This window comes from Oncorhynchus mykiss, chromosome 19 (genome assembly GCF_013265735.2).
Source record: "Oncorhynchus mykiss isolate Arlee chromosome 19, USDA_OmykA_1.1, whole genome shotgun sequence".
In the NCBI taxonomy this organism is placed as follows: Eukaryota; Metazoa; Chordata; class Actinopteri; order Salmoniformes; family Salmonidae; genus Oncorhynchus; species Oncorhynchus mykiss.
The window spans coordinates 8,713,686-8,741,009 of NC_048583.1; the positions used below are offsets into that span (position 1 = coordinate 8,713,686).

Sequence of the window (27,324 nt, forward strand, 5' to 3'; positions counted from 1 at the left end):
GTAAATTCGACAACTTTTCTCTCTTTCTGTGGCTTCACACAGGTTGTTCGACTTGCAAGACAGCAGGAGAAATGGTAGGTTCATGTTTTTATTATTAAAGTCAGGTGTAAGATTCTTTGTGCGTCGATTATTATCCAACGAAACATATATAATACAGGCCCGATTTTTCATATTTTTTCTAATAAATGGCAAGTAAATAAATCTAGTACCCCACTAGGCCCACTGGCATAATTGCGGAGTGCGCACAAGGAAGACCACGAAAAGTGTTCTCTTTTACACAGCTACCTGACGCTGAGATTTAAGCTATTTAGCAGATATATTAATATATTTTTCCTAAAATAAGAGATGCTTATGAGGAAAGAAACAATAGACAATCGTGTGTATTCTATACATGTTTTTCTTCCCGAACTCTGATAGGCGGTCATAGGCCTAATTAAGCCCCGTTACATATTTTTTTATTTGTTATGTCCGAATACACATACTTGCATTCTAAATATTAGGCATTTTAGGTATGCGAAAATATAACGTTTTATATGTGAAATTTGGAAATCGAGTATGCTTTAAATGCAATGATGTTGTACAAATTTCGGCTATAATTCGCTGCACACTTTTGAGGAACGACGGACGCACTGTGCCCAAATTAAAGGTGAGTCTAGTAGTTGATATTTGGTGCTTACGGCATACATTTTTAGCAAATAGTACGTTTCTAAATAGTATATAGTAGTACCCGTTGTCGTTTTAGTAAGTAGTAGGCAATACAGATTTTGGACAGAGCCTATGACTCCCATCCAACCATGACAAAATGGATTCCTAAAAAGACAGCCACTTTTGTTTTGCGTTGGGCCATAGAGATAGCATCACTGGCGCTGCCCCTGCTGTCTCTCTTTTTTTAAAGTAGTACCTTTTCTTCTTCAGGACTGGCTGATTCCTCCTAATGACCCGGCTGGACATGACTCCAACACGGTCACCAGGAAGGGTAAGCCAATGAAGTTGGAAGTCACACCCAGTTGGTCGAAGCGCTGCCCATACTGATACAGCCTTTTGGCCTCTAACGTTCTCTATGTTTGGGGCACGTTGAGGCCTTTTGGTTAAAAGGGATACAGTTTATGTCAGAATTGACCACAGGATTTACTTTTCCTAGCAGGATAGGACCTACTTCGCAGGTTAGTATAATTGGCGTAGTAGGTTGGGAAAATTAGGTTAACGTTAAGAAAAGGGTTAGGGGTAACAAAAATGCAAAAATGTGCTTTTGATGTCAAATTGGCATAAACTGTATCTCGTCTAGCGATGACCAGGTTGGGGCGTGTCCAGCCTAGGCATAATACAATATCCTGAAAGAAGACCTTAACGAAAAAGACATTGAAAGAACCTGATTACATGATCACTATAATTATGCCACATTGCTGGGTTAAATCTTTTTTTTTTTTTTTTTTTACATAATAATAAATAAATAAATAAATTCTGCCATTAGTGTTTTTCACAATTATATTCGGTACAAAATGCTTTACAGAATGTCATTATATTGTCAATTTAAATCCCCAGCACTGCAGGCCAACAGTAGTTCTACTCTGCTTTTGTATTTAAACGTTTTAATATAATGGTGTTTACTCTTCTTATTTACAGATTGATATGGGACCAGACCAGTCCTCTTCAGGATTCTGAGGTCTCCTCTCTGAGAGTTATAATGAGTTATCATCAGATTGATATGGGACCAGACCAGTCCTCTTCAGGATTCTGAGGTCTCCTCTCTGAGAGTTATAATGAGTTATCATCAGATTGATATGGGACCAGACCAGTCCTCTTCAGGATTCTGAGGCCTCCTCTCTGAGAGTTATAATGAGTTATCATCAGATTGATATGGGACCAGACCAGTCCTCTTCAGGATTCTGAGGCCTCCTCTCTGAGAGTTATAATGAGTTATCATCAGATTGATATGGGACCAGACCAGTCCTCTTCAGGATTCTGAGGCCTCCTCTCTGAGAGTTATAATGAGTTATCATCAGATTGATATGGGACCAGACAAGTCCTCTTCAGGATTGTGAGACCTCCTCTCTGAGAGTTATAATGAGTTATCATCAGGGGGCTGAGGGTGAAGCCATCCCTAAAAAAAGACGTAAAGTTGGGTCACCAAACAAGGATCTTGTTGAGACCATGGACCCTGATATGAAGAGGTGGGTGTTCAATTAAGCATGTGTAGCACTTCTCATGATGTCTGTTTCCATTACAGTTGTCAGGATATGAGGTGTGTTTGTGTTCTTGTTTAATACTTTTAGATCCTATGCTATAATTATGTAATAGATTAACGTGAGGATTTTGACCAGAAATACAACACACCTCTCAAATATATACCAATATGTTCATATGATTTCTATGAAAGATATTGAGTTACTGCATAGTAAATATAACATTTTATTCTATGGGAAACCTAGTCAGTTGCATAGCTGAATGCATTCAACTGAAATATGTCTTCCACATATAACCCAACCCCTCTGAATCAGAGAGGTGCGGGAGGCTGCCTTAATCAACATCACGTCATCGGTGCCCAGGGAGCAGTTGTTGTTGGGAGTTAACTGCCTTGCTCAAGGGCAGAACAGCATATTTTTCCACCTTGCCTGCTCGGGGATTCAAACCAGCGTCGTTTCGGTTAAAGGCCCAATGCTTTTAACCACTAGGCTACCTACTGCCCCTATAATGACCCTAAGCATGATGGGATGTTTTAATTCCTTTAATTCTAATCAATATAGTTGGTGTAAATAACGGAGGTGAAATCATGGGCCAGTGGTAGTGCAAATCAAATGTTATTGGTCACATGCGTCGAATACAACGGGTGTAGACTTTACCGTGAAATGCTGAATACAACGGGTGTAGACTTTACCGTGAAATGCTGAATACAACGGGTGTAGACTTTACCGTGAAATGCTGAATACAACGGGTGTAGACTTTACCGTGAAATGCTGAATACAACGGGTGTAGACTTTACCGTGAAATGCTGAATACAACGGGTGTAGACTTTACCGTGAAATGCTTTCCTACGAGCTATACAGTTTAAAAAGAATACTGAAATGAACAAATGAAATAGTAACACGAGAAATCAAATAGATACACATTTTTATGTATGTACAGTGGGGAGAACAATTATTTGATACACTGCCGATTTTGCAGGTTTTCCTACTTACAAAGCATGTAGAGGTCTGTAATATTTATCACATGTACACTTCAATTGTGAGAGACGGAATCTAAAACAAAAATCCAGAAAATCACATTGTATGATTTTTAAGTAATTAATTTGCATTTTATTGCATGACATAAGTATTTGATACATCAGAAAAGCAGAACTTAATATTTGGTACAGAAACCTTTGTTTGCAATTACAGAGATCATATGTTTCCTGTAGTTCTTGACCAGGTTTGCACACACTGCAGCAGGGATTTTGGCCCACTCCTCCATACAGACCTTCTCCAGATCCTTCAGGTTTCGGGGCTGTCACTGGGCAATACGGACTTTCAGCTCCCTCCAAATATTTTCTATTGGGTTCAGTTCTGGAGACTGGCTAGGCCACTCCAGGACCTTAAGATGCTTCTTACGGAGCCACTCCTTAGTTGCCCTGGCTGTGTGTTTCGGGTCGTTGTCATGCTTGAAGACCCAGCCACGACCCATCTTCAATGCTCTTACTGGGGGAAGGAGGTTGTTGGCCAAGATCTCGCAATACATGGCCCCATCCATCCTCCCCTCAATATGGTGCAGTCGTCCTGTCCCCTTTGCAGAAAAGCATCCTCAAAGAATGATGTTTCCACCTCCATGCTTCACGGTTGGGATGGTGTTCTTGGGGTTGTACTCATCCTTCTTCTTCCTCCAAACACGGCGAGTGGAGTTTAGACCAAAAAGCTCTATATTTGTCTCATCAGACCACATGACCTTCTCCCATTCCTCCTCTGGATCATCCAGATGGTCATTAGCAAACTTCAGATGGGCCTGGACATGCGCTGGCTTGAGCAGGGGGACCTTGCGTGCGCTGCAGGATTTTAATCCATGACGGCGTAGTGTGTTACTAATGGTTTTCTTTGAGACTGTGGTCCCAGCTCTCTTCAGGTCATTGACCAGGTCCTGCCGTGTAGTTCTGGGCTGATCCCTCACCTTCCTCATGATCATTGATGCCCCACGAGGTGAGATCTTGCATGGAGCCCCAGACCGAGGGTGATTGACCGTCATCTTGAACTTCTTCCATTTTCTAATACTTGCGCCAACAGTTTTTGCCTTCTCACCAAGCTGCTTGCCATATTCCTGTAGCCCATCCCAGCCTTGTGCAGGTCTACAATTTAACCCTGATATCCTTACACAGCTCTCTGGTCTTGGCCATTGTGGAGAAGTTGGAGTCTGTTTGATTGAGTGTGTGGACAGGTGTCTTTTATACAGGTAACGAGTTCAAACAGGTGCAGTTAATACAGGTAATGAGTGGAGAACAGGGAGCTTCTTAAAGGAAAACCAACAGGTCTGTGAGAGCCGGAATTCTTACTGGTTGGTAGGTGATCAAATACTTATGTCATGCATTAAAATGCAAATGAATTACTTAAAAATCATACAATGTCATTTTCTGGATTTTTGTTTTAGATTCCGTCTCTCACAGTTGAAGTGTACCTATGATAAAAATTGCAGACCTCTACATCCATTGTAAGTAGGAAAACCTGCAAAATCGGCAGTGTATCAAATACTTGTTCTCCCCACTGTATATATAGTGGGGCAAAAAAAGTATTTAGTCAGCCACCAATTGTGCAAGTTCTCCCACTTAAAAAGATGAGAGAGGCCTGTAATTTTCATCATAGGTACACTTCAACTATGACGGACAAAATGAGAAAAAAAATCCAGAAAATCACATTGTATGATTTTTAATGAATTTATTTGCAAATTATGGTGGAAAGTAAGTATTTGGTCACCTACAAACAAGCAAGATTTCTGGCTCTCACAGACCTGTAACTTCTTCTTTAAGAGGCTCCTCTGTCATCCACTCGTTACCTGTATTAATGGCACCTGTTTGAACTTGTTATCAGTATAAAAGACACCTGTCCACAACCTCAAACAGTCACACTCCAAACTCCACTATGGCCAAGACCAAAGAGCTGTCAAAGGACACCAGAAACAAAATTGTAGACCTGCACCAGGCTGGGAAGACTGAATCTGCAATAGGTAAGCAGCTTGGTTTGAGGAAATGAACTGTGGGAGCAATTATTAGGAAATGGAAGACATACAAGACCACTGATAATCTCCCTCGATCTGGGGCTCCGCGCAAGATCTCACCCTGTGGGGTCAAAATGATCACAAGAATGGTGAGCAAAGATCCCAGAACCACACGGGGGGACCTAGTGAATGACCTGCAGAGAGCTGGGACCAAAGTAACAAAGCCTACCATCAGTAACACACTACGCCAGCCAGGGACTCATATCCTGCAGTGCCTGACGTGTCCCCCTGCTTAAGCCAGTACATGTCCAGGCCCGTCTGAAGTTTGCTAGAGAGCATTTGGATGATCCAGAAGAAGATTGGGAGAATGTCATATGGTCAGATGAAACCAAAATATAACTTTTTTGGTAAAAACTCAACTCGTCGTGTTTGGAGGACAAAGAATGCTGAGTTGCATCCAAAGAACACCATACCTACTGTGAAGCATGGGGGTGGAAACATCATGCTTTGGGGCTGTTTTTCTGCAAAGGGACCAGGACGACTGATCCGTGTAAAGGAAAGAATGAATGGGGCCATGTATCGTGAGATTTTGAGTGAAAACCTCCTTCCATCAGCAAGGGCATTGAAGATTAAAAGTGGCTGGGTCTTTCAGCATGACAATGATCCCAAACACACCGCCCGGGCAACGAAGGAGTGGCTTCGTAAGAAGCATTTCAAGGTCCTGGAGTGGCCTAGCCAGTCTCCAGATCTCAACCCCATAGAAAATCTTTGGGGAGAGTTGAAAGTCCGTGTTGCCCAGCAACAGCCCCAAAACATCACTGCTCTAGAGGAGATCTGCATGGAGGAATGGGCCAAAATACCAGCAACAGTGTGTGAAAACCTTGTGAAGACTTACAGAAAACGTTTGGCCTCTGTCATTGCCAACAAAGGGTATATAACAAAGTATTGAGATAAACTTTTGTTATTGACCAAATACTTATTTTCCACCATAATTTGCAAATAAATTCATAAAAAATCCTACAATGTGATTTTCTGGATTCTTTTTCTCATTTTGTCTGTCATAGTTGAAGTGTACCTATGATGAAAATTACAGGCCTCTCTCATCTTTCTAAGTGGGAGAACTTAGACAATTGGTGGCTGACTACATACTTTTTTGCCCCACTGTATACAGTGCATTCGGAAAGTATTCAGACATCTTACCGTTTTCCACATTTTGTTACTTTACAGCCTTATTCTAAAATGGCTTAAATAATTTTTTCCCCCTCATCAATCTACATACAATACCCCAAAACTACAAAGGAAAAAATGATTTTTTGAAATTGTTGCAAATTTATTAAAAATAAAAAACAGATACCTTAATTTAAACATTTAAAAATTTAAATTTCTGCAGCATTGAAGGTCCCCAAGTACATAGTGGCCTCCATCATTCTTAAATGGAAGAAGTTTGGAACCACCAAGACTCTTCCTAGATCTGGCTGCCCGGCCAAACTGAGCAATCGAGGGAGAAGGGCCTTGGTTAGGGATGTGAACAAGAACTCGATGGTCACTCTGACAGAGCTCCAGACTTCCTCTGTGGAGATGGGAGAACCTTCCAGAAGGACAACCATCTCTGCAACACTTTACCAGTCAGGCTTTATGGCAGAGTGGCCAGACTGAAGCCACTCCTCAGTAAACGGCACATGACAGCCTGCTTGGAGTTTGCCAAAATACACCTAAAGGACTCTCTGACCATGAGAAACAAGATTCTCTGGTTTGATGAAACTAATATTAAACTCTCTGGCCTGAATGCCAAGCGTCACTTCTGGAGGAAACCTGGCGCCATCCCTACGGTGAAGCATGGTGGTGGTTGCATTATGTTGTGGAGATGTTTTTCAGCAGCAGGGACTGGGATACTAGTCAGGATCGAGGGAAAGATGAATGCGGCAAAGTACAGAGAGGTCCTTTATGAAAACCTGCTCCAGAGCACTCAGGACGTCAGACTGGGGCGAAGGTTCACCTTCCAACAGGACGACCCTAAGCACACTGCCAAGACAACGCAGGAGGGGCTTCAGGACAAGTCTCAGAATTTCCTTGAGTGGCCCAGCCAGAGCCCAGACTTGAACCTGATCAAACATCTTTGGAGAGACCTGAAAATAGCTGTGCAGCGACACTCCCCATCCATCCTGACAGAGCTTGAGACAATCTTCAGAGAAGAATGGGAGAAACTCCCTAAATACAGCTGTGCCAAGCTTGTAGCGTCATCCCCAAGAAGAAAGGTGCTTCAAAAAAGTACTGAGTAAAGTGTCTTGAATACTTATGTAAATGTGATATTTCTGTTTTTAATTTTTAATGCATTTGCAAACATTTCTAAAACCTGTTTTTGCTTTGTTATTATGGGGTATTGTGTGTAGATTGATGAGGAAAACAACTAATTCAATCAATTTTAGAAAAAGACTGTGACGGAAAAAGTCAAGGGGTCTGAATACTTTCCGAATCCACTGGCACAACAGGGATCACCAGATCAATGTAGAGCTATATACAGGGAGTATCAGTACCAGATCAATGTGCAGAAGTATGAGGTATTTTAGGTAGATACACTACATAGCCAAAAGTACATCTCATTCCAAAATCATGGGCATTAATATGGAGTTTGTCCCCTCTTTGCTGCCATAATAGCCTTTACTCTTCTTGGAAGGCTTTCCCCTAGATGTTGGAAAATTGCTGCAGAGACTTGCTTCCATTCTGCCACATAGCGTATAGTGAGGTCAAGCACTGATGTTGGACGATTAGGGCTCGCAGTCTGCGTTCCAATTCATCCCAAATGTGTTCGATGGGGTTGAGGTCAGGGCTCTGTGCAAGCCAGTCAAGTTCTTCCACTCCAATCTCGACAACACATTTCTGTATGGACCTCTTGTGCACAGAGGCATTGTCATGCTGACACAGGAAAGGGCTTCCCCAAACTGTTGTCTCAAAAGTGGAGGCACAGAATGGTCTAGAATGTCATTGTATGCTGTAGATTTCTCTTCACTGGAACTGGTCAACATCCGGTGAAATTGCAGAGCGCGAAATTCTAAAATACTAAATTCAGATATTTAACATTCTTGAAAATATATGTGTTATACATCAAAATAAAGCTTAACTTCTTGTTAATCCAGCCGCTGTCAGATTTAAAAAATGCTTCACGGCGAAAGCACACCATGCGATTATCTGAGGACAGCGTCCCACATACAAAACACATGAAAATCATTTTTCAACCAGGCGGGTGCGACACAAAAGTCAGAAATAGCAATAAAATTAATCACTTACCTTTGATGATCTTCATCTGGTGGCACTAACACGAGTCCCTGTTACACAATAAATGTTTGTTTTGTTTGATAAAGTCCCTCTTTATGTCTATAAACCTCAGTTTAAATTGGAGCGTTTTGTTCAGTAATCCACTGTCTCAAACAACATCCGGTGAAATTGCAGAGAGCCAAATTCAAATGACAGAAATACTCATCATAAACATTGATAAAAGATACAAGTGGTATAGATAGGCTTAAATATTAATTTACTGTTAATCCAGACGCTGTGTCAGATTTAAAAAAGCTTTATAGCGAAAGCATACCATGCGATTATCTGAGGACAGCGCCCGCATACAAACACATGAAAATAATTTTTCAACCAGGCAGGTGCAACACAAAAGTCAGAAATAGCGATATAATTAATGCCTTACCTTTGAAGATCTTCTTCTGTTGGCACTCCAAAATGTCCCAGAAACATCATAAATGGTCCTTTTGTTTGATAATGTCCCTAAAATGGCCATTTATTTGGCGCGTTTGATTCAGAAATACACCGGTTTCAACTCGCCCAACATGCCTACAAAGTATCTAATATATTACCTGTTAACTTGGTCCAAACATTTCAAACCAACCACTGGGACCCTAAAACGTAAATAATCGATAAAATTGAAGACATAATAAACTGTTGGTAATAGCGGATAAAAACAATGTGCAGCGCGTTCCTGTTCATGCGCACTAAAACAGTAGATTCTTCTTTAATTGTATTTAATTGTATTTTCTTTAATTGTATTTTTAGTATTTAGTGTTGTATTTGTTTTTGTGTGTTTTGTGTGAAGGTCTTGTACTACTAGGGGCCCTCCAGAGAGCGCAGAGTCTATTTCCTCTGGTTTTCTATCAATGACGACTGACAAATCCATGGATTTCCCTCTTAATTTCAAAGGAGCAGACTCTCTACAAAACAAAGGGTGAGATTCTGATTTGAGCCCAGCTGTAAATACAGGTCTATGTTTTAATAATGATGACCTCATGAAATAAAAGATCTGTGACTTAATGCAAAACAAATATACACATCATGATAACAGATAGTTATAGGTACAGTAGGTTACCATGTAATATCATGATAACAGATAGGTAGGATACCATGTGTTATATTATCATGATAACAGAAGTTATAGGTAGGTTACCATGTGTTATAATATCATGACAACAGATAGGTAGGTTACCATGTGTTATATTATCATGATAACAGAAGTTATAGGTAGGTTACCATGTGTTATATTATCATGAAAACAGATAGGTAGGTTACCATGTGTTATATTATCATGAAAACAGATAGGTAGGTTACCATGTGTTATATTATCATGATAACAGAAGTTATAGGAAGGTTACCATGTGTTATAATATCATGATAACAGATAGATAGGTTACCATGTGTTATAATATCATGATAACAGATAGATAGGTTACCATGTGTTATAATATCATGATAACAGATAGGTAGATTACCATGTGTTATAATATCATGATAACAGAAGTTATAGGTAGGTTACCATGTGTTATAATATCATGAAAACAGAAGTTATAGGTAGGATACCATGTGTTATATTAGTTATAGGTAGGTTACCATGTGTTATATTATCATGATAACAGAAGTTATAGGTAGAATACCATGTGTTATATTAGTTATAGGTAGGTTACCATGTGTTATATTATCATGATAACAGATAGGTAGAATACCATGTGTTATATTATCATGATAACAGCTAGGTAGGTTACCATGTGTTATATTATCATGATAACAGAAGTTATAGGTAGGTTACCATGTGTTATATTATCATGATAACAGAAGTTATAGGTAGGATACCATGTGTTATATTAGTTATAGGTAGGTTACCATGTGTCATATTATCATGATAACAGATAGGTAGGATACCATGTGTTATATTATCATAATAACAGAAGTTATAGGTAGGTTACCATGTGTTATAATATCATGATAACAGATAGATAGGTTACCATGTGTTATAATATCATGATAACAGATAGGTAGGTTACCATGTGTTATATTATCATGATGACAGATAGGTAGGTTACCATGTGTTATATTATCATGATAACAGATAGGTAGGTTACCATGTGTTATAATATCATGATAACAGAAGTTATAGGAAGGTTACCATGTGTTATAATATCATGATAACAGATAGATAGGTTACCATGTGTTATAATATCATGATAACAGATAGGTAGGTTACTATGTGTTATATTATCATGATGACAGATAGGTAGGTTACCATGTGTTGTATTATCATGATAACAGATAGGTAGGATACCATGTGTTGTATTATCATGATAACAGAAGTTATAGGTAGGTTACCATGTGTTATAATATCATGAAAACAGAAGTTATAGGTAGGATACCATGTGTTATATTAGTTATAGGTAGGTTACCATGTGTCATATTATCATGATAACAGATAGATAGGTTACCATGTGTTATAATATCATGATAACAGATAGGTAGATTACCATGTGTTATAATATCATGATAACAGATAGATAGGTTACCATGTGTTATAATATCATGATAACAGATAGGTAGATTACCATGTGTTATAATATCATGATAACAGAAGTTATAGGTAGGTTACCATGTGTTATAATATCATGAAAACAGAAGTTATAGGTAGGATACCATGTGTTATATTAGTTATACGACCTGGGGAATAGTTACAGGGGAGAGGAGGGGGATGAATGAGCCAATTGTAAACTGGGGATTATTAGGTGACCGTGATGGTTTGAGGGTCAGATTGGGAATGTAGCCAGGACACCGGGGTTAACACCCCTACTCTTACGATAAGTGCCATGGGATCTTTAATGACCTCAGAGAGTCAGGACACCCGTTTAACGTCCCATCCGAGAGACGGCACCCTACACAGGGCAGTGTCCCCAATCACTGCCCTGGGGCATTGGGATATTTTTTAGACCAGTGGAAAGAGTGCCTCCTACTGGCCCTCCAACACCACTTCCAGCAGCATCTGGTCTCCCATCCAAGGACTGACCAGGACCAACCCTGCTTAGCTTCAGAAGCAAGCCAGCAGTGGTACGCAGGGTGGTATTATAGGTTATAGGTAGGATACCATGTGTTATATTAGTTATAGGTAGGTTACCATGTGTTATATTATCATGATAACAGAAGTTATAGGTAGGATACCATGTGTTATATTAGTTATAGGTAGGTTACCATGTGTTATAATATCATGATAACAGATAGATAGGTTACCATGTGTTATAATATCATGATAACAGATAGATAGGTTACCATGTGTTATAATATCATGATAACAGATAGGTAGGTTACTATGTGTTATATTATCATGATAACAGATAGGTAGGTTACCATGTGTTGTATTATCATGATAACAGAAGTTATAGGAAGGTTACCATGTGTTATAATATCATGATAACAGATAGGTAGATTACCATGTGTTATAATATCATGATAACAGAAGTTATAGGTAGGTTACCATGTGTTATAATATCATGATAACAGAAGTTATAGGTAGGTTACCATGTGTTATAATATCATGATAACAGATAGATAGGTTACCATGTGTTATAATATCATGAAAACAGAAGTTATAGGTAGGATACCATGTGTTATATTAGTTATAGGTAGGTTACCATGTGTCATATTATCATGATAACAGATAGGTAGGATACCATGTGTTATATTATCATAATAACAGAAGTTATAGGTAGGTTACCATGTGTTATATTATCATGATAACAGATAGGTAGGATACCATGTGTTGTATTATCATGATAACAGATGGGTAGGATACCATGTGTTATATTATCATGATAACAGAAGTTATAGGTAGGATACCATGTGTTATATTAGTTATAGGTAGGTTACCATGTGTTATATTATCATGATAACAGAAGTTATAGGTAGGATACCATGTGTTATATTAGTTATAGGTAGGTTACCATGTGTTATATTATCATTATAACAGATAGGAAGGTTACCATGTGTTATATTATCATGATAACAGAAGTTATAGGTAGGTTACCATCTGTTATATTATCATGATAACAGATAGGCAGATTACCATGTGTTATAATATCATGATAACAGAAGTTATAGGTAGGTTACCGTGTGTTATATTATCATGATAACAGATAGGTAGGATACCATGTGTTGTATTATCATGATAACAGATAGGTAGGTTACCATGTGTTATATTATCATGATAACAGAAGTTATAGGTAGGATACCATGTATTACATTAGCATGATAACAGATAGTTATAGGAAGGTTACCATGTGTTATATTATCATAATAACAGATAGGTAGGTTACCATGTGTTATATTATCATGATAACAGATAGGTAGGTTACCATGTGTTATATTATCAGGCCATGTGTTTGAGTTTGAGTTTATTTTATTTTTACAGGGACAGTGCACATTAATCAACGTTTCCGTAAAAGTTCCGGTTTTAGCCAGCCGGCTAATTTTCAACCGCAGTCCCTGGGCAGGTTATTAAAAACAATATCAATATAGACAATCATTGAGCAGTGAGAACACGCAGAGCAACATAGGACAAGCAAGACGTAATATACAGACAGAGCGACAAAGGACAAGCAAGACGTAATATACAGACAGAGCGACATAGGACAAGCAAGACGTAGCATACAGACAGAGCGACATAGGACAAGCAAGACGTAGCATACAGACAGAGCGACATAGGACAAGCAAGACGTAGCATACAGACAGAGCGACATAGGACAAGCAAGACGTAGCATACAGACAGAGCGACATAGGACAAGCAAGACGTAGCATACAGACAGAGCGACATAGGACAAGCAAGACGTAGCATACAGACAGAGCGACATAGGACAAGCAAGACGTAGCATACAGACAGAGCGACATAGGACAAGCAAGACGTAGCATACAGACAGAGCGACATCGGACAAGCAAGACGTAGCATACAGACAGAGCGACATAGGACAAGCAAGACGTAGCATACAGACAGAGCGACATAGGACAAGCAAGACGTAGCATACAGACAGAGCGACATAGGACAAAAAGCAGCACAACAAAATTCATAAAAGCAACAAAGTGTTTCCACACCTCACAAACAGACAACATGGAAAGCGACAATACACAGCTAGGGATTATGATCACAAATCTGATTGACCTTTAGCCATGTATTCATACATTTTGTGAAAGTGTGATAGGTGGTGCAGTTATGTGTGTCTGATGGCAGTGTATTCCAGACATGGGAAGCTCTCACAGAGAAAGCGGATTTACTGAAGATGCTTTTTCTTAAGGGACAGTCACCTCTCATGGCAGACCTTGTGGATCTGCTGCCATATGTTTGGGTTTTCTGTTTAACAAAACTACTGAGTGGAGGGGGAGCCAGGCCATTTAGGATCTTGAATACAAGACATGCGTCGGTGTATTGCACAAGATTTTCCCAACTCAGGAGCTCATGCTTTCTGAGGATGTAACAGTGAAGATGGCTATTGGGCTTCCTATCAAGCACTTTGAGAGCCTGTTTGTCGACAGACTGAATAGGTTTTAATGTTGTACAGCAAGCTTGGTTCACTAGTCAAGCAGTATGTTAAGTGGGGGAGTATCATAGATTTGAAGTAAGTTTTGCTACCTCTGTAGTCAAACAATTTCATATAAATCGGGAAATGATCTAGGTTGAATTTGGTTATCTGAATGACCCTTTTCACATGCTTTTTAAAATAGAGGTTGGAATCAACTATGATGCCACGGTACTTAAAATCAGATACCACCTGGAGCTTCTGAATGGATCAGGTTCTTTTGATCAATGTATTTAATAACTGTTATTTCCAATTCCCACCAGGCCAGTAGAGGTACCCTGTGATATCTGCTCTGAGGTCCAAGCTGTGAAGTTCTGTCAGACCTGCAGTGTGTCCTACTGCGGGGCCCACATCAGACAGCACTATACAATACCTAAACTACAGAAACACACACTGGTGGATGTGACTGGAGACCTGGTGCAGAAACTCTGTCAACATGTCTACAGTCCTCTGGAGGTGTTCTGTAGGACAGACCAGATGCTGATCTGCAGTCAGTGTGCAGAGACAAACCACAAAGGACATGATATGATCTCCCATGATATAAAGAAAGCAGGAAGACAGGTAACTACTGGTGTTAATCTGGAAGACAGGTAACTACTGGGGTTAATGTGGAAGACAGGTAACTACTGGGGTTAATCTGGAAGACAGTTAGCTCCTGGGGTTAATCTGGAAGACAGGTAGCTACTGGGGTTCATCTGGAAGACAGATAGCTCCTGTGGTTAATCTGGAAGACAGGTAACTACTGGGGTTTATCTGGAAGACAGGTAACTACTGGGGTTTATCTGGAAGACAGGTAACTACTGGGGTTAATCTGGAAGACAGGTAACTACTGGGGTTAATCTGGAAGACAGGTAACTACTGGGGTTAATCAGGAAGACACGTAACTACTGGGGTTAATCAGGAAGACAGGTAACTACTGGGGTTAATCAGGAAGACAGGTAACTACTGGGGTTAATCAGGAAGACAGGTAACTACTGGGGTTAATCAGGAAGACAGGTAACTACTGGGGTTCTCTTTTCTTTCGGGGTTGTTCAGTGCAGTTCCAGTAAATGTCTGAACACTCCTTAATTAACACTAGAACCGTTGGGACTCGAGGCATCCCAGTTTGGGCCGTCAACATTCTAACAGACCAATAAAAACATTTCATATGTGCTACGGCAACAATAATCCTTTGGCTGTGTTCATGAAGATCTTAGTATTATTAGTTCTGATTAGGATCTGCAATTATCTGCTGCTGAGGAAGTGGCTACTCTTCCTGGGGTCCAAACAGGAAACAAAACACAAAGTAGTATATATTGCACTATATTTATGTTACAATTAAATAACGTGGCAGACATAATACAATACATAATACAATACAAAATATAGAATGTCTGTCTCTTCACAGTCCCTGTTGTAAGGGCTTATTGTGATCTGTTTTTCATTCTGGTTTTATTGCTATCTTAAATTACATGGGAAAGGGGATAACTAGTCAGTTGTACAACTGAACGCATTCAACTGAAATGTGTCTTCCGTTATTTGAAAGTATCACAGCAATCCATGCTTTGGTTTAGTTTTCCTGGCACTGTTTCCACATGCACGTTTTTTTCTCGCATTTGTGGCTCAAATCCAATTCAAGTCATGGGACTGATATTAGCATTTTACACGTATCATGTCCAAATCATCCAAAAGTACTGTATCTAAAATTGATTGTGAAGCTCAACGAGGTCACTTGTAGATGATTTGAACATGATGTGTGAACAAGGCTAATATTTGTCCCATGACTTTAATGAGATGTGTACAATAATTGCTAAAATGTTAGCATGTGTCAACAGTGCCAATGAAGCTAAACCAAAGCATGGATTGCTGTCAGGGGGATGAAGGGATGAAGGAAGGGATGAAGGAAGGGATGAAGGAAGGGCTGAAGGAAGGGATGAAGGAAGGGATGAAGGAAAGGATGAAGGAAGGGATGAAGGAAGGGCTGAAGGAAGGGATGAAGGAAAGGATGAAGGAAGGGATGAAGGAAGGGATGAAGGAAGGGATGAAGGAAGGGCTGAAGGAAGGGATGAAGGAAGGGATGAAGGAAAGGATGAAGGAAGGGCTGAAGGAAGGGATGAAGGAAAGGATGAAGGAAGGGATGAAGGAAGGGATGAAGGAAGGGATGAAGGAAGGGCAGGGGGAGAAGAACGTTCTCCTAAAACGGCTTATAATACATTATGTTTGTGATATGTAATTATAGTTTTTGTACGATTTTATTTTTATATATACACTTAACAAAAATATAAACGCAACATGCAACAATTTCATTGCTTTTACTGAGTTACAGTTCATATGAGGAAATCAGTTAAATTCATTGGGCCCTAATATATGGATTCCACATGACTGGGAATACAGATATGGATCTGTTGGTCACAGATATCGTACAAAAGGGGCCTCACAATGGGCTTCAGGATCTCGTCATGATAGTTTTGTGCATTCAAATTGTCATCAATAAAATGCAATTGTGTTGGTTGTCCGTAGCTAATGTCTGCCCATACAACAACACCACTGCCTCCGTGGGGCACTCTGTTCACAATGTTGACATCAGCACACCGCTCGCCCAGAAAACATCATATACGTGGTCTGCGAAAAATACAATTTCTGTGCAATGGAGCATTTCTGGGATCTTTTATTTCAGCTCATGAAACATGGGACCAACAATTTACATGTTGCGTTTATATTTTTGTTCAGTGTATTTTCTCAAACAATAATAACCAAACATAATACAATAAACAGACGCACAGAAATTTCAACAAACATCAGTGACATCACACCTGCTCAGACTCACATGTTCCCACCCATACACATCATGTATGTCTCACAACCACACTCCCCCTCCATCTCCTGGAACCTTCCTGTGCTTGTAGCACTCTATGCCATACAGCCTCAAGTTACACTGTTCTCTGGAGCCCACACCTTTTCAATATTTAAATAATAATGCATTTCATTCGTCCACTGTTTTAGTGATGGAGCATAATTTGATTTCCAGTTTTTAAAGTTGAATTTTGTTCAAAATCATTAACGAGAAAGGTACTGTATGGTCCACCCCATTGGGTATCTCACCGCTCCCTCAAATACCATGTCTTGAAATATGCAGATAGACAGATTAACAGTTAACATTGTAAAAGTTGTGATATCGTCATTTTAACAACGGCAGTGTAATACATTTACTTATTTAGGAAAAGTCAAGGATGGAGGGGGACATGACTCTAAAAATGGACTATTACAATGTTAAATTCACAACGTTGTTCAAAATACGTCATCTGCACTCTCAGCGTTGCAGAAGAATATCAAAAGCAGTTGATGTATCTTTGAAAAAACATCTGTTTTACATTTAGCAAAATATTTTGTTTTGAAGAAATTACTAATTCTAATTTTGTTTTCGCAGCCTAAGAGTTTTGATAGAGACCAACACACAACGTTGGCCGCGGATGATGGTAGGTAGAGTTTACAGTAAGTGGAAACAGAATAAACTGACCCAAAAAATATTATTTCATTTGAATCTCAATTTTATAGGATACATTTTGTAATACGTCAATTGTTTTCCTTTAACTGCTGGTATAAATAGTACAAATGTGTGTTTGGAATGTCAATGAAGTCTGTTTTTCAATCCCCCGTTATTCCTTCACTAGTGCTGCCCCCTCCTGGTGACATCCAGGTCCTGTTGCTGACATCAGACTCTGTGTCTCTGAGCTGGGGTCCTCCTGAAGGGTTGAAGGGACCACAGAAGTTCAGAGTGACCTGGGGTTGTGACGTGGAACCGTGCAGTATAGGGGTGAAACATGTTCATGAAGTTGAAATAAGCAGACTCAACCCTGGTAAAAAGTACCAGTTCAGTGTGGCTACAGAGGGAGAAGATGGAAGCCAAAGCAGATGGATCTCAGCATCCCTATCCGCAGGTACAGTGGGTCTCAGCATCCCTATCCACAGGTACAGTAGGTCTCAGCATCCCTATCCACAGGTACAGTGGGTCTCAGCATCCCTATCCACAGGTACAGTAGGTCTCATCCATATCCGCAGGTATAGTAGGTCTCAGCATCCCTATCCACAGGTACAGTAGGTCTCATCCATATCCGCAGGTACAGTAGGTCTCAGCATCCCTATCCGCAGGTACAGTAGGTCTCAGCATCCCTATCCGCAGGTACAGTAGGTCTCATCCATATCCGCAGGTACAGTAGGTCTCAGCATCCCTATCCACAGGTACAGTAGGTCTCAGCATCCCTATCCGCAGGTACAGTAGGTCTCAGCATCCCTATCCGCAGGTACAGTAGGTCTCAGCATCCCTATCCGCAGGTACAGTAGGTCTCAGCATCCCTATCCGCAGGGACAGTAGGTCTCAGCATCCCTATCCACAGGTACAGTAGGTCTCATCCATATCCACAGGTACAGTAGGTCTCAGCATACCTATCCGCAGGTACAGTAGGTCTCAGCATCCCTATCCGCAGGTACAGTGGGTCTCAGCATCCCTATCCGCAGGTACAGTGGGTCTCAGCATCCCTATCCGCAGGTACAGTGGGTCTCAGCATCCCTATCCACAGGTACAGTAGGTCTCAGCATCCCTATCCACAGGTACAGTAGGTCTCATCCATATCCGCAGGTACAGTAGGTCTCAGCATCCCTATCTGCAGGTACAGTAGGTCTCAGCATCCCTATCTGCAGGTACAGTAGGTCTCAGCATCCCTATCCGCAGGTACAGTAGGTCTCAGCATCCCTATCCGCAGTTACAGTAGGTCTCAGCATCCCTATCCACAGGTACAGTAGGTCTCAGCATCCCTATCCGCAGGTACAGTAGGTCTCAGCATCCCTATCCGCAGGTACAGTAGGTCTCAGCATCCCTATCTGCAGGTACAGTAGGTCTCAGCATTCCTATCCGCAGGTATAGTAGGTCTCAGCATCCCTATCCACAGGTACAGTAGGTCTCATCATCCCTATCTGCAGGTACAGTAGGTCTCAGCATCCCTATCCGCAGGTACAGTAGGTCTCAGCATCCCTATCCGCAGGTACAGTAGGTCTCAGCATCCCTATCTGCAGGTACAGTAGGTCTCAGCATTCCTATCCGCAGGTATAGTAGGTCTCAGCATCCCTATCCACAGGTACAGTAGGTCTCATCATCCCTATCTGCAGGTACAGTAGGTCTCAGCATCCCTATCCACAGGTACAGTAGGCCTCAGCATCCCTATCCGCAGGTACAGTAGGTCTCAGCATCCCTATCCGCAGGTACAGTAGGTCTCAGCATCCCTATCCACAGGTACAGTAGGCCTCAGCATCCCTATCTACAGGTACAGTAGGTCTCAGCATCCCTATCCGCAGGTACAGTAGGTCTCAGCATCCCTATCCACAGGTACAGTAGGTCTCAGCATCCCTATCCGCAGGTACAGTAGGATAACTTGTGTTTTTATTCAGACTACGTTTTAGTCATTTTGCAGACACTCTTATCCTGAGCAATTAGGGTTAAGTGCCTTGCTCAAGGGAAAATCAACAGATTTTTCACAGAGTCGGGGATTCCAGGTCCTGTTGCTGATATCAGACTCTGGGATTTAAACCAGCGACCTTTCGTTTACTGGCCCAACACACTTAACCACTAGACTACAACTGTGCTGAACAATGTGGAACAAAGTCAACCTGTCTCTACAACCATCTGCACTAGTAAGAGATCTTCCCCCAACTACAGCCCATCATCTCTTTACCAGTAACTAGAGAGATATATCTTTACCAGTAACTAGAGAGATATATATTTACCAGTAACTAGAGAGATATACATTTACCAGTAACTAGAGAGATATATATTTACCAGTAACTAGAGAGGTATCTCTTTACCAGTAACTAGAGAGGTACAGTGCCTTGCGAAAGTATTCGGCCCCCTTGAACTTTGCAACCTTTTGCCACATTTCAGGCTTCAAACATAAAGATATAAAACTGTATTTTTTTGTGAAGAATCAACAACAAGTGGGACACAATCATGAAGTGGAACGACATTTATTGGATATTTCAAACTTTTTTAACAAATCAAAAACTGAAAAATTGGGCATGTAAAATTATTCAGCCCCTTTACTTTCAGTGCAGCAAACTCTCTCCAGAAGTTCAGTGAGGATCTCTGAATGATCCAATGTTGACCTAAATGACTAATGATGATAAATACAATCCACCTGTGTGTAATCAAGTCTCCGTATAAATGCACCTGCACTGTGATAGTCTCAGAGGTCCGTTAAAAGCGCAGAGAGCATCATGAAGAACAAGGAACACACCAGGCAGGTCCGAGATACTGTTGTGAAGAAGTTTAAAGCCGGATTTGGATACAAAAATATTTCCCAAGCTTTAAACATCCCAAGGAGCACTGTGCAAGCGATAATATTGAAATGGAAGGAGTATCAGACCACTGCAAATCTACCAAGACCTGGCCATCCCTCTAAACTTTCAGCTCATACAAGGAGAAGACTGATCAGAGATGCAGCCAAGAGGCCCATGATCACTCTGGATGAACTGCAGAGATCTACAGCTGAGGTGGGAGACTCTGTCCATAGGACAACAATCAGTTATGTTTGGCGTAAAAGCAACACAGCTGAACACACCATCCCCACTGTCAAACATGGTGGTGGCAGCATCATGGTTTGGGCCTGCTTTTCTTCAGCAGGGACAGGGAAGATGGTTAAAATTGATGGGAAGATGGATGGAGCCAAATACAGGACCATTCTGGAAGAAAACCTGATGGAGTCTGCAAAAGACCTGAGACTGGGACGGAGATTTGTCTTCCAACAAGAAAATGATCCAAAACATAAAGCAGCTCGAGCTGTTTTGCAAGGAGGAATGGGAAAAAAATTCAGTCTCTCGATGTGCAAAACTGATAGAGACATAACCCAAGCGACTTACAGCTGTAATCGCAGCAAAAGGTGGCGCTACAAAGTATTAACTTAAGGGGGCTGAATAATTTTGCACGCCCAATTTTTCAGTTTTTGATATGTTAAAAAAGTTTGAAATATCCAATAAATGTTGTTCCACTTCATGATTGTGTCCCACTTGTTGTTGATTCTTCACAAAAAAATAGAGTTTTATATCTTTATGTTTGAAGCCTGAAATGTGGCAAAAGGTCGCAAAAGTTCAAGGGGGCCGAATACTTTCGCAACTCACTCCAGTTCTCTGCTGCCTGTGACTGGAACGAATTGCAAAAATCGCTGAAGTTGGAGACTTGTATCTCCCTCACCAACTTCAAACATCTGCTATCTGAGCAGCTAACCGATCGCTGCAGCTGTACATAGTCTCTCGGTAAACAGCCCACCCAACTTTACCTACCTCATCCCCATACTGTTTTTATGTATGTACTTTTCTGCTCTTTTGCACACCAATATCTCTACCTGTACATGACCATCTGATAATTTATCACTCCAGTGTTAATCTGCATAATTGTAATTATTCGCCTACCTTCTCATGCCTTTTGCACACAATGTATATAGACTCCCCTTTTTTTCTACTGTGTTACTGACTTGTTAATTGTTTACTCCATGTGTAACTCTGTGTTGTCTGTTCACACTGCTATGCTTTATCTTGGCCAGGTCGCAGTTGCAAATGAGAACTTGTTCTCCACTAGCCTACCTGGTTAAATAAAGGTGAAATAAAAAAATACAATAAATAAAGAGCTAAACCGTGGTAAAGAACTTCCAGCATCTCTCATGCCAAATGGAGCAAATGGTCAGCTGCTCTTAAATATCCCCTGTGCCAGCACAACTGACTAATGAGGCAACAGGTGAAACACATCCTGTACAACGAGGATGATTCCAATCAGGTCAAACCCAAACAGAACCATCCTCAAAAACAAAAATGAGCAAAACCCCAAAACCTGCGTATAATATGTTGTAATATGTTTCTGGAGTTAAACTGTAGCCCTGACAATAATATATTTCCCCTTAGTACCCCCTGTTCCAGACCAGCTGACTGTTGACTCAGTGGATACCACATCAGCTGCTGTTAGCTGGAGCCAGCCACCAGGATTGGACCAAACCCAACATCATTACAAGATCTCCTACCGCTGTCCAGGGACAGAACAACACATCACTACCACATCTTCACACAGCATCACTCTTTCTGACCTGCAAGGTGGTACTCAGTACTCCGTCACTCTCTGCACTGTGCTGGAAGATGGAAGGCAAAGTCAACTGGTGTCAACAACCCTCATTACAAGTAAGGATGTTCCCTAATTATAAAAAATGTAAAAAGTAAGATGTTTATTTACACGGAACCCAAACCGGCATTAAACATTAAACATGTATGGCAATTTATCTAGTTAGCTTGCACTTGCTAGCTAATTTGTCCTATTGAGCTAGCTTGCTGTTGCTAGCTAATTTGTCCTGTGATATAAACATTGAGTTATTTTACCTGAAATGCACAAACTCCTCTACTCCGCCAATTAATCGACACAAAACGGCCAACCGAATAGTTTCTAGTCATCTCTCCTTCTTCCAGGCTTTTTCATCTTTGAACTTATATGGTGATTGGCATCTAACCTTTCATAGTATTACCACGACAACCGGCAAAACATTTCGTCTTTCAATCACCCACGTGGGTATAACCAATGAGGAGATGGCACGTGGGTACCTGCTTCTATAAACCAATGAGGAGATGGGAGAGGCAGGACTTGCAGCGCCATCTGCGTCAGAAATAGAAAGGAGTTCTATTTTAGCCCTTGGCATCGCAGACGCTCGTTGGCGCACGCGAGCAGTGTGGGTGCAATAATTGAATAACATGGATTTCTACATTTATTTTGTGACGCTCGCGCACGTGACGTGTCCGGTCTGGTCAGCATGTTAACCCATCCACCACCCACCTCTTCGGGGGACATTTTTTAAATATATTTATAAATATTTATAAATATATTTTTTTACAGCTTTTCTGCTACTTATACATACATTCTACACATACAATTTACATACCTGGTACTTTTATATACAGCAATCACATAATAATACATTACCAAACATAAACTCTTTAATCCCACCACTCAGCCACTCTCAACCCATCCTTCCTGTCACCATAGACCTCAGCTCTTTAATCCCACCCCTCAGCCACTCTCAGCCCATCCCACCTATCACCATAGACCTCAGCTCTTTAATCCCACCCCTCAGCCACTCTCAGCCCATCCCACCTATCACCATAGACCTCAGCTCTTTAATCCCACCCCTCAGCCACTCTCAGCCCATCCCACCTATCACCATAGACCTCAGCTCTTTAGTCCCACCCCTCAGCCACTCTCAGCCCATCCCACCTATCACCATAGACCTCAGCTCTTTAGTCCCACCCCTCAGCCACTCTCAGCCCATCCCACCTATCATCATAGACCTCAGCTCTTTAATCCCACCCCTCAGCCACTCTCAGCCCATCCCACCTATCACCATAGACCTTAGCTCTTTAATCTCAACCCTCAGCCACTCTCAGCCCATCCCACCTATCACCATAGACCTCAGCTCTTTAATCCCACCCCTCAGCCACTCTCAGCCCATCCCACCTATCACCATAGACCTCAGCTCTTTAATCCCACCCCTCAGACACTCTCAGCCCATCCCACCTATCACCATAGACCTCAGCTCTTTAATCCCACCCCTCAACCACTCTCAGCCCATCCCACCTATCACCATAGACCTCAGCTCTTTAATCCCACCCCTCAGCCACTCTCAGCCCATCCCACCTATCACCATAGACCTCAGCTCTTTAGTCCCACCCCTCAGCCACTCTCAGCCCATCCCACCTATCACCATAGACCTCAGCTCTTTAGTCCCACCCCTCAGCCACTCTCAGCCCATCCCACCTATCACCATAGACCTCAGCTCTTTAATCTCAACCCTCAGCCACTCTCAGCCCATCCCACCTATCACCATAGACCTCAGCTCTTTAATCCCACCTATCACCATAGACCACCCTCATTTGGTTTCCATGTGCCATATATTTTTCAATTGTGCTGTGATGTTTTACAAACATTTAGATCCTTTCTAGTCAAAGAGTATCCACAGATTGTGAGTTTAAGATGAAAACCTTTCCTACGAGTATTATTCTATCATTTATTGAATATGGCTTTTCATATCACCCAACACTGTTATTTGTAAGGTTCATTTTAAGCGAATGTTGTAATGAAGTAACCTACTTAAATATTATCTCTGGTGTCAAACTGACTAGTTATCTAAATGACTGTAATGTAAATGAAATAATCATAATGGATGTGTCAGAATAGGATGTAAAGGTACAGTATCTTCCCTGATGAGAAATATATGATGGTGATTTTCCTGAATATTTCATATTTCCTGATCTTCCTTTCTATTTACAGGATCCTATCTGATGGATCTGTTGTCAAAGACTGGACTGGAAGATCATTATGAAAACAAGCTGACGTTAAGTACTGTCCTTGAGATAAATGCTGATACTACATCAGATGAACCTCTTACCACTATGCAGGCACTTCCAGGGGCCTTCCTGAAGAAATTAATGATGGCAAATCTGAATGCTAGGAGTGTCAAATGTATGTCCTCTGACACAGATGTTTCATTTCCGGGTACAGACCGTTTTGAGAATCTAAAAAGTGACTCTGCTAACAGTAATGTCATTAATCCACTGGACCTGATTACAGCCCTGTTTCTGTGTTCAGATGGTTTCCTGCAGCAGGAGATGGTCCAGAAAATGTCCATGTGTCAGTTTGCTGTTCCTCTGCTGCTGCCCAACTGTGACACAAAACAAATCACTTTGATGCTGTGGGCCTTGAGGGACATAGTGAAGAAGTTTAGACTCTCTTCCCAAACATCCACAAAGGCTTTTGTGGAGGAGAGAATTGTACTCTCTGATATTCCCATGGTGTCCTTTGTTAGGTTAGGTGAGATTAGAGTGTCCAAGTCTCATATTTTGAACAAGTTGCTTAGTAACCCTCAGCAGTACCATGACACATTTGTTCATCATGATATGGAATGTGGCGATGTCCCCCATAGAATCTCAGATGGTCTGGTTGAAATCAGCTGGTACCTTCCATGTGGGAACAGAAACATAGACATTTTCACTAAGCCTGTGGCGGTGGCCAATCTCAGAGGAGACATCAGGTCCTTTAAAACACAGTTCTCCTTTCTGTGTCAAACATCAGCTGCAGTTTACATTTTCACTGATGATTTCGAGTCAGATCTCAATTTGTTCAAAAGCAAAAACACAAAAGCAGAGATATTTCTGGTCGTCAACTCTCAGAGAAAATCATTCAGAGTAGACACATTAAAACAAATGATCACAAACTGCAGTATCAATGAGCAAAATGTGATTGTTAAGAAAAAGAAAAACGATGCAGAATTTGTCAAAACGCTGCAATCATCTGTTGGTGACATCATTGAAAATAGTCCAGACCGGTTGACAGTGGAAAACATGACTGACATAGCTCGTCACAGTGGGATTCTGGTTGATGAAGACCGCCATGACTGTCAGAGTGCCAGGAAGATGGCAGATGAAATCACCAGCAACATCACAGACACAGTCAAATTTAAAGACAAACAGCTACCCTTACAGGGGCAAATCTGGAAAAAGCTTTCCCAGTTGGAGAAAGAGCGATGTAGGCTGAGAAAAGCAGGGGATCAAGACAGCTCTCTGAATACAAAGGAGGAAGAGCTGAGAAAGAAACAATATACATTTGACATGTCAGATGCAATGGAAAGCTTCATTTCAGGATTGTCAGGTTCAGGACCTGAGCGTTCCTATTTCCTCAAATGGATGCGGATAAATCTGGACAATCTGTCACCAAAGAACCTGTCTGCTTTGCGGGACCAGTACAAAGATCTTTGCCAATATTCTCCGGAGAGAAAAGACGACATTAAAGATTTGGATAAGCAATTATCTGACTGTTCCTTGGGTCTTGAACACTTCCTGCGTGAGTTGGGCCAGTTATATGAAGCTGCCTGCTCCCTCCCTGAAGACAGTCCTCAAAGGAAACAGATGGAGCATCTCCCTGGATTGTGTGCTCAGATGCTGTTGGATGGTTTCCCCATTGAGCTTGTGGATGGAGATGCATCATATATCCCTCTGAAATGGATATCAGCTGTTCTGACTGAGCTTCATAATCTTGTGGGCTCTAACAGCAAGATCCTGGTTGTCTCAGTTTTAGGGGTCCAAAGCACTGGGAAGTCCACTCTCCTCAACACCATGTTTGGGGTCCAGTTTGCTGTCAGCAGTGGAAGATGCACCAGAGGGGCCTTCATGCTACTGATTAAAGTCAACAAAGAACTCAAGGAGGAGCTGAAATGTGACTTCATCATGATCATTGACACAGAGGGGTTGAAATCACCAGAGTTGGCTCAACTAGATGATAGCTATGAACATGACAATGAACTGGCCACACTGGTGATAGGACTCAGTGATGTCACTATCATCAACATCTCCATGGAGAACTCCACAGAGATGAAAGACATTCTGCAGATTGTTGTTCATACCTTCCTCAGGATGAAGGAATTGGGGAAGAAGCCGATATGTCATTTTGTGCACCAGAATGTGTCAGACATGTCTGCTCATGACAACAACATGAGAGAGCGGAAGAAGTTGTTGGAACAGTTGAATGAAATGACCCAGGCAGCAGCCAGAATGGAGAAGAAGGAGAATATCACCAAGTTCACTGATGTGATGGATTACGATCCAGACACAAGCAGCTGCTACATCCCAGGACTCTGGCATGGGACTCCCCCGATGGCTCCAGTCAATGTTGGCTACAGTGAGGCTGTATATGACTTCAAAAAGAGCTTGATGCAAGACTTAATCAAATGCCAGAGTAATGATGACATGACACATTTCCTGAAGTGGACACAAAGCTTGTGGGAGTCTGTCAAATTGAATAAATGAATTGTAAGTGTCAGAAACAGCTTGGTTGCAGATGCATACACCAGTTAATGCTTTAAGTACAATGGTTGGAAACGGTTCTTCAATAAGGACATTTATTCCTGGATAATGGGTGCTGAAAGCAGAATATAAAACAGATCCAAACCCCCAAATGAGCATATGAATCGTGCTGAAGGACTTGTCCTGTCATCCCAATGGTGGAAGCAGTTTATTACCGTCACTAGGACAGCAGAATCCCTGCCCATCATGTTCTAAGTGTTCTAAGTTACCAGTTAGAATAGTAGAATACACAAGGTGCAATTTAGAAATGTGGTTTTATATCAGCAGGTTTTCTCTTGTTATGCAAGTCACTGACAGTCAGTCATTTAGCCCATGTCAGCAAAACAAAGATTGCTAAGTTAGTTTAGCGGCCAGCTATTCT

The 27,324-nt window shown here is 41.3% G+C and overlaps 1 protein-coding gene across 1 annotated transcript; it reads left to right on the forward strand.

Moving 5' to 3' along the window:
* LOC118941438 (up-regulator of cell proliferation-like) lies at positions 1-27,324 on the forward strand. The gene is made up of 9 exons (XM_036954147.1): positions 1-74; positions 916-976; positions 1,624-2,171; positions 9,269-9,397; positions 14,315-14,612; positions 17,458-17,506; positions 17,702-17,968; positions 21,972-22,241; positions 24,376-27,324. Exons 3-9 carry the CDS (start codon positions 2,065-2,067, stop codon positions 26,904-26,906), a joined length of 3,651 nt encoding a protein of 1,216 aa, XP_036810042.1. The 5' UTR covers positions 1-74; positions 916-976; positions 1,624-2,064; the 3' UTR covers positions 26,907-27,324.

Coding starts and splice junctions, on each gene's coding strand:
- LOC118941438 (XM_036954147.1), top strand. CDS start 2,065: ATGAGTTATCATCAGGGGGCTGAGGGTGAAGCCATCCCTAAAAAAAGA. Junction 17,507..17,701: donor AACGTTGGCCGCGGATGATG/GTAGGTAGAGTT, acceptor TTCCTTCACTAG/TGCTGCCCCCTCCTGGTGAC. Junction 22,242..24,375: donor GTCAACAACCCTCATTACAA/GTAAGGATGTTC, acceptor TTCTATTTACAG/GATCCTATCTGATGGATCTG.